At 39.8% G+C, this 13498-nt stretch overlaps 2 protein-coding genes across 4 annotated transcripts in view; both read left to right on the top strand.

Annotated features, from left to right (window-relative positions):
* Positions 1–13498, top strand: part of LOC137218733 (ras-related protein Rab-3B) — a 113353-nt gene that overhangs the window by 5976 nt on the left and 93879 nt on the right. For all 3 annotated transcript variants that reach the window (XM_067726139.1, XM_067726140.1, XM_067726145.1), the window contains exons 2-4: positions 4805–4865; positions 11144–11196; positions 11989–12062. In XM_067726139.1, coding sequence (XP_067582240.1) covers positions 4805–4865; positions 11144–11196; positions 11989–12062 — 188 coding nt within the window. The remainder of the gene's footprint in view (positions 1–4804; positions 4866–11143; positions 11197–11988; positions 12063–13498) is intronic.
* On the top strand, positions 4881–8220 carry KTI12 (KTI12 chromatin associated homolog). Its single transcript, XM_067726146.1, has one exon. The coding sequence runs from the start codon at positions 6581–6583 to the stop codon at positions 7643–7645; it is 1065 nt and encodes a 354-aa protein (XP_067582247.1). The 5' UTR covers positions 4881–6580; the 3' UTR covers positions 7646–8220.

Below are 13498 nucleotides of genomic sequence, written 5' to 3'. Positions count from 1 at the left end.
ATATGAGAGGATTAGAGTGATCTCTAAGTTTGTGCTGTCCGATAAAGTAGCACTAGGAATATGTCATTCTTAATTTTTTAATTAATTAAAATAAAATAAAAAATTCAGCACCTCTGTTGCATTAGCCATGTTTCAAGTACTCAACAGCTAATAGCTACCATATTGAACAGTGCAGCTATAGAAATTTCCATCACTGGAGAAAGTTCAATTGAACAGTCCTGCCCTAGGCTCTCTCTTAGCAATAACCTCCTATGGCTGTAAGCTTTGTCAGCTAGCTTCTGAGTAGTCCATGTTTATGGAGAAATTTTATTTTGCCTGATAGTAATCTAGCTTCCCTGACTTTCTTTTGGCTGACATTTGCCTGGGATATATTTTTCAATCATTTTACTTTTGACTTTTACAAGTCCTTTTGTCTTAGGTGTTCTTGTAAACATAGAGGTAGTTTCTTTTTGTTTTGTTTTTTTTTAACCAAAATCTGACAAATTCTGTCTTTTAACTTTAACTGGCAAGTTTAGTTCACTTATGTTTGTGGTGATTATTGACAGAGCTGGTCTTATTTCTCTCATCCAATTTCCGTTACTACTGTTTTTTCTATCCTTATTTGCTCTTTTTTGCCCTTTTATTGGGGGTTGAGTATTTGCTGGTTCTTATCTTGCTTTATCTCCTTTATGAGTTTGGAAGTTGGCACTCTAGTTCTGTTCTTTTAGTGGTTACTTTTGAAATTTTACTCACATATTTAACAAAATCTAACATTAATATCTTAACCCCCCAATGGTTAGTGGGCCTTAGAATATTTTAACTTCAGTCTCTTCCTCTTTCCTTATAAGCTGTTGTTGTCCAATATTTTAATTCTCTCTCCTTTTTTAACTCTATAAATTAAGCATTAAATCTTTATACAGATAATATTTAGATTTATCTACATGTTTACCAGTTAATTTGCTCACTGTTCCTTGTATTTAGGCTTTCTTCTGGAATCACTTCTTTCCTGAAACATGCCTTTTATCACTTAGTTTCTCTGGTTTTCTCCCAGAAGACTATTTCGTATTTACTTTTGTCTCTTCAAACCTCCAATACTTCCTCCACAATCCTTGCTTTCAGCCAGTCACCACGCTTCCTATTTAACAGAAGGTAGAAGGACTCGGAAGAGACCTTTCAAAAATTGTCACCACGAGATTTACCTACCTTCTAGCACCAGTATCCATATATCCTTCCTTTCCTGTCTTTACTGGATGAGCTATCAGGGCTCCTAGCAAAGGCTAATCCCTCTACTTGAGTACTAAATCCCATCTCCTTTCATCTACTCAAGATATTTTCTACTCTCCCTTTTAGTCCTGTATCATCAGTTTTCCTACCTTTATTATATCATTTCTATCAGCTTTCAACATCCTATACTTTCCTCCATATTGAATAAAAACCTTTCATGGACTCACAGCTGCCTCTAGCAATTGCCCCTGTACAGCAAAATTCTTTAAGAGAGTTGTGTGTACTTGTTCTCTAATTCTTCCCCTGGGCTGTCTTGATCTTGCTCTAATCATCTTTTCATCCTCGCTCCTCTATTGAAACTGGTCTTGTCAAGGTCAGCATTATTCTCCACTTGTTAAATCCAGCGGTCATTTCTGATTTAATAGGAGCATTGGTGTCAGTGGATCATCCTTCCTTCTTGAAACATCTTGGAAACACTTGGCTTCTGGGATTGCATGTGCTGCTGGTTTTCTGCTGATCTCACTGGTAGTTCTTTCCCACATCTTTGGCTGGTTCTTCTTTATCTCCCTTAACCTGGGAGTGCTCCAGGGCTCCTGAACTCCCTCTTCATCTACACTCACTCCCATGGTGATCTTATTCAGTCTTAAGCTTTAAATAACATCCGTATGCTGATAACTGTCCCTTGAATTCCGGGCTCAGATATTCAGTTGCTTTTTCAGCATCTCTACTTAGATGTCTAGTAAGCATCTCAAAATGAACATTTCCAAATCCAAGCTCTTTAATGTTCCTTTCTAAAACTCACTCCACCTACTCTCTTTCCCATCTCTATTAATGACAACTCCATTCTTCTAGTTGCCCAGGCCAAAAACCTTAGAGTCATTCTTAACTTCTCTCACCCCATATCCAGAACAAAATCCTTTTGCCTTTACCTTCAAAATATGTCCAGAATCTGATAGGATCTACTCCCTCTACCACCACAGTTGGTCCAAACCACTGTCATTGCATGATTGGATTATTGCAATAACCACTTTCCCAGTCTCTTTTGTTTTTGCCTTTCTCTCCTGTATTAGTTTGCTAGGGCTGCAATAACAAAGCACCACAAACTGAGTGGCTTAAACAACAGAAACTTATTGTCTCACAGTTCTGGAGACTAGAAGTTCAAAATCAAGGTATTGGCAGTATCGGTTCTTTCTAAAGGCTGAGGGAAGGGTCTATGCCAGGCCTGTCTCCTTATAGATGGCTGGGTTCTCTCCCTGTGTGAATATCTGTGTCCACATTTCCCTTTTTTATATGGACACTGTACTGGATTAGGTCTCACCCTGATGACCTCATTTTAACTTGATTACCTCTATAAAGATCCTGTTTCCAAATAAGGTCACAATCTGAGGTACTGGGGATTAAGACTCCAACATATCATTTTTGGAGGGACACAGTTCAACCCATAGCACTTCCTTTAGTCTGTTTTCATCACAGAAGCTAGAGCAATCATGTTAAAACAGAAATCACATCATGTTACCATTGATACTTTGCTCAAAACCCACTAAGAGCTTATTAGTAAAAGCAAGAATCTTTATAGTGGCCTATCAGGCCCTGCATTGTCTACTCCCTCCCTTGCCTCTTTGTCCTTACCTCCTTCTGCTTTGAAAGACATCATTGTTTAGTGCTTAAAAGTAAGGAGTCTGGACCCTGAGTGCATAGGTTCAGTTTCCAGCTCTGATGCTCATTAGCTGTGTGAACTTGGGAAAGTTACTTAAACTTTGTGCCTTGGTTTTCTCATGTGTAAAATGGTATTAATAAGAGTACCTACCTCTAGGGTTGTTATGAAGATCAATATTGGTATAGTACTTAGAATAGTGCCTGGTATATTAATAGCAAATACTTGTAGCAATTCTCCAGTGCCAGACACTGTTCTAAATTCTTTTTGTTGTTGTTGTTGTTATATTCATTCATTTCTTTTAGTTTTTAGATTCCACATATAAGTGAAAACATACAGTATTTGTCTTTCTGTGTCTGACTTATTTCACTTAGCATAATACCCTCCAGATCCATCCATGTTGGTGCAAATGGCAAAATTTAATTCTTTTTTATGGCTGAGTAATATTCCATTATATATATGTAAAGTATATATTATATGTATATATAATTTTTTTTTCTTTTTGGCCACACTACGTGCCTTGTGGGATCTTAGTTCTCTGACCAGGGATTGAACCTGGGCCACCATAGTGAAGGTGCTGAGTCCTAATGACTGGGAGTTCCCCTGTATATACCACATCTTCTTCATCCATTCATCTGTTGATGGACATTTAGGTTGCTTTCCTATCTTGGCTGTTGGTAAATAATGCTGCTATGAACATTGGGATGCATGTATCTTTTTGCATTAGTTTTCGATTTTTTCCAGATATATACTCAGGAGTGGAATTACTGGATCACATAGTAGTTCTATTTTTCATTTTTAAAGGAACCTCCATACTGTTTTCCACAGTGACTGTGCCAATTTACATTCCCACCAACAGTGTTCAAGGGCTCTCTTTTTTCCATATCTTCTCCAACATCTATTATTTGTTGTCTTTTTCAAGATAGCCATTCTGAAAGCTGTGAGGTGATATCTCATTGTGGTTTTGATTTACATTTCCCTAATGACTAGTGATGTTGAGTATTTTTTCATGTGCCTATTGGCCATTCCTATGTCTTCTTTGAAAAAATGTCTATTCAAATCCTCTGCCTATTTTTTAATTGGGTTGTTGGTTTTTTTAATATTGAGCTGTATGAGATGTTTATATATTTTTGGATATTAACCCCTTATAGGTCATATTATTTGCAATTTTTTTTTCCATTTTGGTAGGTTGTCTTTTTGTTTTGTCAGTGGTTCCCTTTGCTGTGCAAAAGCATTTAAGTTTAATAAGGTCCCATTTGTTCCTTTTTGCTTTCATTTCTTTTGCCTTAGGAGACTGATACAAAAAAATATTGCTACGATTTATGTCAAAGAGTGTTCTACCTATGTTCCCTTCTAGGAGTTTTATGGTTTCAGGTCTTACATTTAGGTCTTTTTTAAATTAATCAATTAATTAATTTTACTTTTGGCTGTGTTGGGTCTTTGCTGCTGCTTGTGGGCTTTCTCTAGTTGCAGTGAGCGGGGGCTACTCTTTGTTGCAGTGTGAGGGCTTCTCATTGTGGTGGCTTCTCTTGTTGCAGAGCACGGGCTCTAGGCATGTGGGCTTCAGTAGTTGTGGCGCATGGGCTTAATTGCTCCATGGCATATGGAATCTTCCCGGACCAGGGCTCGAACCTGTGTCCCCTGCCTTGGCAGGCAGATTCTTGACTACTGCACCACCAGGGAAGTCCACCATTATTTAATTTAATCTCCTTAAAAACTGAATTAGGCGATATTATCTCCATTTTACAGGTATGAAAACTGAGGCTTGAGGTATAGGACTGTCCATGGTCCCATACACCTAGAAAGCAGTGGATTTGGGACTTGAACACCATGCTTTTGACAAAGGAAAGCCTTTTTTTATGAGTATCTTGTGAACATGCCACATTTCTTTCTTGGGTCTTTGCCCTTTGTTCATGTGTGAATGTTTATGAGGCTCTTTTCTTCCAGGTTTTGGAGATCACATTCATTGGAGGACACTAGAAGATGGGAAGAAAGAAGCAGCTGCCAGGTACAAGATATGGTTTTAGGTTACTTATGGTGGTAAAACATTTTCCAGCCATCAACTTAGCATTAATTTCAGGTGAAGGATTATGCCAAGGCAGAGTAATGGAGGGGCTGCCTGATAACAACAAAAATAATACTACTACCTAACATTTATTAAGTGCTTACTATGCACCAGACATTGAATTATGTGAATTAACTCATTTAATTCTCACAACAACTCTTTTGAGGTGGGTACTGTTGTTATCTTCATTTTACAGATGAGAAAACTAAGGCATAGATCAGTTAAATAACTTGCCCAAGATCACACAGCTAGTTAAGTGGTGGAGCCAAGATCTGGACCCAGACACTCTGGCTTCAGAGCCTACACTCAACCAGTAAGCCATGCTGCCTAATAGTCTCAAGTTGAATAGTCTTAAGTTCCAAGTAGGTTTAGTCTATTCACAGAAGACTTATACAAAGGAGGAGGAAAAGGCAGAACAGGGGAGGAAAGGCTAAACATTGATCTGAGTGCTTTATATTCATTAATTTATTTAATCCTCACAACCTATGAGGTTGGTTCAGCCTGTGAAATAAGAACCATTGTTATTATTTTACAGGAGAGGAAATTTAGATACACAATGGTTACATAACTTGACAATAGTTTACACAGCTAGTAAGTAAGTAACAGAGCCAAGACTTGAACATTCTCTACTATACTGTACTGGAGAGATATAAAGATACAATGTATGTGCACTTCCTTTATACACACACATCTTTGCACAGAAATACTCACACTTCTGCACCTACCAAACTGTAGTGCTTGCTTTTGCTAGAACAGATCCTACAGCTTCATGGCTCTGAGCCTCATACCTTCTGCAGGAGTAGGGTTGCCAGATTTAGCAAATAAAAATAAAGTATGCCCAGTTAAATTTGAATTTCAGGTAAACAATAAGTAATTTTAAATATGCCCCAAATAATATTTGAGACATACTTATTTTAAAAACATTTTTTGTTGATTGTCTGAAATTCAAATTTAACTAGGCATCCTATATTTTATCTGGCATCCTTACCCAGGAGAAAAATTCCTATTAGTTTTTCACGTTCTAAATCAAATGACTGTTCCTAGGTAAAGTCTTCGGCAATTTTTGTGGGCATTTTGTTTTTCTCTTCTGTACTTTTACAACCCAACCTACCTCTATCCGTTAGAGTGTATGTTATTCTGCCTGTAGGTGCCTGACTTTTCCCATTCAGACCCTTGCTTTGTCGGGGTACTGTTTTATGTTCATCTCTGAATTCCCAACCATGAAGATATTGAATGATTGAAATGGTTATTGAATAAACAGTTACTGAATGTTATTGGCTGTAAGGAATGAAGGGGAACTAGTATTTGTGAATTGTCTTCCATTTGCTAAATATAGTGCTGATTGTTTTGCAATATTTAATGTTCTTTAAGGCTCCATTATAAATTGATGAACATAGTCTTTGGCCGCCAGGAGATCACATTCTCCTGAGACGTATAACATTTGACAGAAATAGCCGATGCCGTTCTAAGCTCCATTTCCTTTCGGAGAGAGCAGGATCTGGCTCTCGTTGGTCTAGAACTCCTGTTCCCATAGCAACAGAGGTCCTGTAAGAGTCAAGGGAGGCAGGAAGTGTGGCTTGCATTTCCGGTTTGCGTCGGAGCAGCCCGCAACCCGGAAGTTGACGCTGCGCGGTTGCACATGGCCGCGCCCTGGGAGGATGCCGCTGGTGGTGTTTTGTGGGCTGCCGTACAGCGGCAAGAGCCGGCGCGCGGAGGAGCTCCGCGTGGCACTGGCGGCCGAGGGCCGCGCGGTGTACGTGGTGGACGACGCGGAGGTGCTGGGCGCGGAGGACGCGACAGTGTACGGCGATTCGGTCCGTGAGAAGGCCTTGCGTGGGGCCCTGCGAGCGGCCGTGGAGCGGCGCCTGAGTCGCCACGAAGTGGTCATCCTCGACTCGCTTAATTACATCAAGGGCTTCCGCTACGAGCTGTACTGCCTGGCGCGGGCGGCGCGCACTCCGCTGTGCCTGGTCTACTGCGTAAGGCCAGGCGGTCTGAGCGGGGGACCGCGGGTGGCGGGCGCGGATGAGAGTCCGAGCCGCAATGTCAGTGTGAGTTGGAGGCCGCGAGCTGAGGAGGGAGGGAGACCTCTGGCGGCGGGCACCGGTGTCCTCGGGGAACCGCAGGCAGTGGACTCTGTAGTAAATGGGAGAGCCCAGGCAGAAGTACCTAAGGAACTGGAGCGGGAGGAAACCAGGACGCCAGATTTTCCAGCTCTTGTGACTTCGGAATTCGAGAAATCTGCAGAGCATGTGTCCGGTGCCTTTTACCCTCCCGAACTTCTGGAGGCCCTAGCGCTGCGCTTCGAAGCTCCCGACTCTCGGAACCGCTGGGACAGGCCCCTGTTCACCTTGGTGGGCTTAGAGGAGCCGTTGCCTCTGTCAGAGATCAGAGCTGCCTTGTTTGAGAACCGGGCTCCTCCACCCCATCAGTCTACACAGTCACAGCCACTTGCCTCCGGCACCTTTCTGCACCAATTGGACCAGGTCACCAGCCAGGTGTTGGCAGGACTGATGGAAGCTCAGAAGAGCGCAGTCCCTGGAGACTTGCTTAAGCTTTCTGGCACCACAGAGCACCTGCGGTTTACCCGGCCTTTGACCATGGCAGAACTGAGTCGCCTCCGTCGCCAGTTTATTTCCTACACCAAAATGCATCCCAACAATGAGAACCTGCCTCAACTGGCCAACATGTTTCTGCAGTATCTGAGCCAGAGCCTGCACTAACCAGAGCTGGTGGGGGAAAGTCATGGCTCCTTGTCTAACTACTGCACTCTCTGTTTCTGTGGGAAGAATAATCTGAAGGTCTGCAGAATATATTGATGCGTGGAAATAGAGCTATTGTGACCGATTCACTCGTACGTTTCTGAATGCCTCTGTGCCAGGCCTTGAGTTTACAGCATAAATTGAGACTAGAAAGAATGGAGAACTAGCTTGGAGGAGCTTGGCAAGTTTCTCTAGAGGACAGAGCTCTGGTGGACAGGGTTTACTTAGATTGGGTTCTACTTGGGATATCACATACCATTGATTTCCCCCATCTGAATTGTGGGAAAGCAGACTGGATGGATGAATTGTTTTAAAATAATTGTGAACAGAACTGAAGATGACACAGTTTTGCATCTGTACTGGCCCTTTTTTCATACCACAGTTTTTTGAGTACTGTGCCTACTTTTTGCTAGTCTCTGTCCTGGGGCCTGGGATCACAGATAGATCCACTGGTTTCTGTCCTTGGGAAGCTTTGGTTCTAATGGTGAAAGACAAAACCACTAGATTGTTTCATTTAATAAAATCTTTTAGATGAAGGCAGTGTGCTGGCATCTCTTTTGCTTTATGTTCTTCATGTAATTTACTTAATGTAACATTTTAGATACACAGGTATCTCTGTTATGCCTTTGATCAAAAATACTTTCATAGTGCTGGGTGAGAGTCTCGATGCTTTGGTCTTAACCTAGGGTGACTGTTACGACAACTCCCATAACTGGGTGCTTCATTCTGTTTTTCAAGACAAATAGCACTTTAAGCTTGTCTTTCATTTTTTTCATTGATTTCAGTAAACAAATGGTAGGTACCTACCTTACCAGTGCTTGTGTTTTTCAAAGATGTATTAGATAGTCTTTGCCCTTGAGAAGTTAGTAGTTTAGACAAGTAAACAAGTGATTAGAGGATAAAAAGGACTGGCGGTTAGAATGCTTTGCGATCCCAGAGGAGGAATTGGACTAACTAGCTGTTGAGAGGTGGTGGTTTTGGGAAGGCTTCACAGAGGTGTTTACATTTGGACTGTCACTCTAGAGCAAGGGTCAGGAAAGGGTCAAACAGTAAATATTTTAGGCTGTGAGGGCCATAGGGTCTCTGTTGCGGCTTATCAACTGTTGCCATGGTAGCACAAAAGCAGCCATAGACAATAAGTATACAAATAAGTGTGAATGTGTTTTAATAAAACCAGTTACACTGAAATATGAATTATATTTAATTTTAATATATCATAAGGTACTATACTTCAGATTTATTTTTCAAACATTTAAAAATGTTAAAAAAAAAACCATGTTTGTATATAATTACCGTACAGAAGCAGGCAGTGGGCTGGATTAGGCCTGCAGACTAGTTTGCTTACCTCTGCTCTAGAAGGATGAATAGGAGTTTGCTTGAGAGAAAAGAGAAAGCAAGACATTCTAAACTGTTCTGTAAGTACACCGTGCTGTTAAAAGGATGGGCTGCCTTGGTTGGTGATTATTTCTTGCTTATCAGGTTATCTGGACTACCTTTTGTTTCTGATATATGAGACTGGATTCCTGCATGAAATGGAGGTTTGGACTAGGCAGCATCTAAGGCCTCTTCCATTTTCATTCTCAAATTCCAAGTTAGTTGATTATCAGTTGATTGGGTTTAAACCCATGGATTCTGGATTGCTGTTCTAAATTGAAGTAGACATAGTGGTCAGAAAGAATATTGATTCTGGAGTCAGACTTACAAGTTAACTACTAAAGTGGCAGAACCTAGAATTTATGTGGTCAAATGTTTAATTTCTTGGAAGTCTCAGTTTTCTCATTTCTATTATGAGACCATTACCTTAGGATTGTTGTGAGGATTTTTTTATATATATAAATTTATTTATTTATTTTTGGCTGCGTAGGGTCTTTGTTGCTATGTGCGGGCTTTCTCTAGTTGCGGTGAGCGGAGGCTACTCTTTTTTGCTGTGCACGGGCTTCTCATTGCGGTGGCTTCTCTTATCGTGGAGCACAGGCTCTAGGTGCACGGGCTTCGGTAGTTGTGGCACGCAGGCTCAGTAGTTGTGGCTTGCGGGCTCTAGAGTGCAGGCTCAGTAGTTGTGACACACAGGCTTAGTTTCTCCACAGCATGTGGAATCTTCCCGGACCAGGGCTCGAACCCATGTCCCTGCATTGGCAGGCAGATTCTTAACCACTGTGCCATCAGGGAAGCCCTGTTGTGAGAATTTAAATGAGATAATGTGTGTAAAGGACATACAACAATGTCATATAAATATTTAGCACATTTGGCTATGATTATTATGGCTATGTAGATCACACTTCTTACCTAACCTTGTCCTGCTCATTTAGTTTATAAGCTTTTACAAGTATTAGAGGCACCATTCTGTCCCAGATTTGTAGTAGGCCTATGATGAGATAGCTGACTAATTCGTTTGACACTTACTAAATTAATTTATATATATTTAGAATAGTACCTGGTACACAGTAAATGCTGTATAAGTTTTTGCTACCAGTAATATTATTCTCTATATTAGGTGTAGGAAGTATAGAGGCAGCTAAGAGTTCCTTCCTTAAGAAGCTCTAAGTAAATAAAAAGATACAGTTCAATGTGGTAAATAAAAGATACAGTTCAATGTGTTAAATGCTGTGATAGTATTGTACAGCATGTGGTGATGTGGTGATATGGGGGTTGGATGATGGAGAAAGCCAACGTCTGATTACATAGGACCCTTCTACAAGTCGGCATTTGAGCCTTGAGAGCGTAAGAGCTTCAGCTGGCCAAGACTGATTCAGGTGGAATATGTTGCTTATTACTTTATGAAAGAAAAAGCTTTTTCCTCCCTGATTATAAAAATTACATTTAATTGGGAATTCCCTCGTGGTCCAGTGGTTAGGACTTGGTGCTTTCCCTGTCGCTGCTCAGGTTCAATCTCTGGTTGGAAAACTAAGATCTCACAAGCCACATGGTGTGGCAAAACAAACAAACAAAAAAACACTTAATTGTAGAAAAATCGGGAAATACAGGAAAAGTATAGTAAAACCCACAATCCCATTATCCAGAGATAACCTCTATTATGTTTTGGAACATTTCCTTTTAGACTCTTTTCTACATATTTGTATAATTAAAACTAAACTATAGATAATAATTTTATATTCTAGCCTTTAACAGTGTACTAGTGAAAAATTTTATTAACGTTTCAGTGGTTATATAACCATAACATTTAGAAATGCTGTAATTTGTTGTTTTCTTCTACAGTCTTTTTTCCCTAGCTGTAAAGCCCAAATTTGCAGAATTTACTGGAATGTCAGAACTTAGCAATAATTTTGTTGTAATAGTCCACTATTATTGAATAGATTGTCTTAAAATTTTTCTTATTGAAATTATACTACATGAACATCCTTGTACATTAATCTTTGTCTTCATTGGTTGGTCATTTTATTAGAATATATTTCAAGAAGTGGAATTACTAGATTATAATTTCTTCATTTTGTTTTTAAGTGGATTACCCCTGATGGTGATTATCCATAAGTCCTGGTGTGGAGCTTGCAAAGGTAGGTGCAAATGATCAGACCTCAGATGTGTTCTCAAATATTAATGTTTAAAATATATTAACACTGACTTTGGCTCAGCACTGCTTATTGCTTGAAGGAATACCGAAGAAATTTATGGTATAGATTGCCTGCCCTCAAGAAATTTGCAGTTGTATTTGCAAGGGGTTGGAGGGTGAGACAATTAAGATATGGTTATGTAGAATATGGGATCAGGTGCTACAATAGTTGTATGGACAGTTGTATGTAACAGAGAGAGACATGAGGAGTGGTCTTACTGGAGGAGGTGGGAACCAAATTAGAGCCCAGGTTTTCTTACTTTGTAGCCTGTGTTCTTTCTGGTATACCAGCCTGCCACTTCCCAGTCAGATTCCTCCTTCTGTTTGGTATGCTACACTTAATAAAATCATGTAGGAAAAAGAGTATAAAATTAGTGTAAATTGCTAGTTTAATAATATATATACATAAGTGGTAGAGTATTGTTACTCTATTGTCTTTATTACATCTATTCTTAAATAGATGTTATTGAAATACGTAAAAAAGCCAATAGTAATAATTTTTTTGTCAGTATGCCGTTATCTATATTTTATAAATTAGATGAAAGCTTAAGAGAAATAAAGTCAGCCACTTAAGTTACATAACTATGCAAGTAAATGGCAGAAGCAGGACCAGAATTCAAGTGTTCTAATTTCTGGGTCTTAAGATTAGCAAAAGGGTCAGTTATATGAATCATCTCAGCAAATTAGGGTTTGGGTATGACAATGATGTTTTCTTCTGTTCCAAAATCTTTTCTAGCTTTAAAGCCCAAATTTGCAGAATCTACAGAAATTTCAGAACTTTCCCATAATTTTGTTATGGTAAATCTTGAGGTAAGACTTCCAGAGTTTCTCCTTTGTGCTATGATTTTAAGTCTTTACTGTTTTAGAGTTAGCCTCATTGATGGTATAAAATCTTACTCAGCAGAGCTGTCTTCTTGTCTGTATGTGTTTTTCTCTTGAACTCTAATACTAAGTCTTGCATCAGATATGGTAGAATGCTATCGAGCCCCCATTTGTGGGAGGAAGTAAGAGAAGAAAGATTGGATAAGATGACTAAATTTTAAGGTCCCTTCACTTTTAGCTTATGATTATGACATGTTTTTACATCTTTGTATAACTGAACTAAAGATGTGGTCACATGTGTAGGCCACAATTCCCTGCAAAATATGATTCAGTTGAAACCCTACTCTGTGCTGGGCTTATATGTAGAGCTTCTTCTTATTTCATTAGATATCCTTTATGTATTTCACATTGACCAGAGGTGTTGGAATCCCAAGTCAGAATATCAGATCTTAGAGTTAGAAGGGATTTTTAGGCCATTGATGCTATCCCTGTTTTACAGATTGAGCATCTTAGGCCTGAAGGAGTTAGGTTAGTCAAGGTCATAGAGCCTAATAGGTGATAAGAATAGGTACTGTGACCTAGCTGTGCTGCCTTTTAGGCTGTACTCTTCCAATGTGGGATGCTCGGATGCTCTGTGATGATACTCCTAGCCCTGTTTCTATAAAATGATGTTTATTTAAACATAGGACTGGAAATCTTCTGAACACATTACCAGTTAATGTTGAGGTAGCTAAGGGATTGCTTATAAAGCTAGTGGATAGCCTGAACGCTGACACACCTCACTGAAGGCAAAGTTATATTAACTATTTGATATAACTTCTGAAATGGGAATCACACCATAAACGACAAAATTACTGTTGATTTCTATGCATCTAAACGCCTCACCACTTTCTGTGATGAGTTAGAATCACCACTCACAGGAAACAGAAATGTGTTCAGTGAGCATTCTCCAACTTGAGAGATTTCGTAAAAAGAAAGCTAACTGTGTGGTCTTGTCTCCTGGGAGAAGTGTAACTTCACAATTGTACTAAAATGTCAGTCTCATCAATTCATGCATTCAAGAAAAACTGTGCAAGTCAGTGATGTAGGTACTGAGAATCAGCAGTGAACAAAACAGACAAAATTCTTTGCTGTCATTAAGTTACATATGAGGAATTGAATATGGGGAGGCAGACAAATAAGTAAAGTATGTCAGATAGTGGTAAATGCTATGGCTAAAAATGAAGAATGGTGGGGATAGTTTGCAATTTTAATTAGGTAGTTAGAAAACAAGGTGACATTTGAGCAAAGATTTGAAGCAGAAAAGGGAGTGAGTCATGTGGATGAAGGGGGAAGTGTGTCCAGGAGGAGTGTAAGAGCAAATACAAAAGCCTGAGTGGGGAGCATGCCCGGCTTGTTTAATGACAGCAACAGCAGGCAACTTA

The sequence above is a fragment of the Pseudorca crassidens genome, chromosome 2 (assembly GCF_039906515.1).
Source record: "Pseudorca crassidens isolate mPseCra1 chromosome 2, mPseCra1.hap1, whole genome shotgun sequence".
Classification (NCBI taxonomy): domain Eukaryota; kingdom Metazoa; phylum Chordata; class Mammalia; order Artiodactyla; family Delphinidae; genus Pseudorca; species Pseudorca crassidens.
Note: the sequence above shows the minus strand (reverse complement) of the source record. Positions and strands in the feature narration are given on the sequence as shown.

Bases quoted from the DNA above. Each gene is read 5' to 3' on its own strand.
- KTI12 (XM_067726146.1), top strand. From the start codon at position 6,581: ATGCCGCTGGTGGTGTTTTGTGGGCTGCCGTACAGCGGCAAGAGCCGG.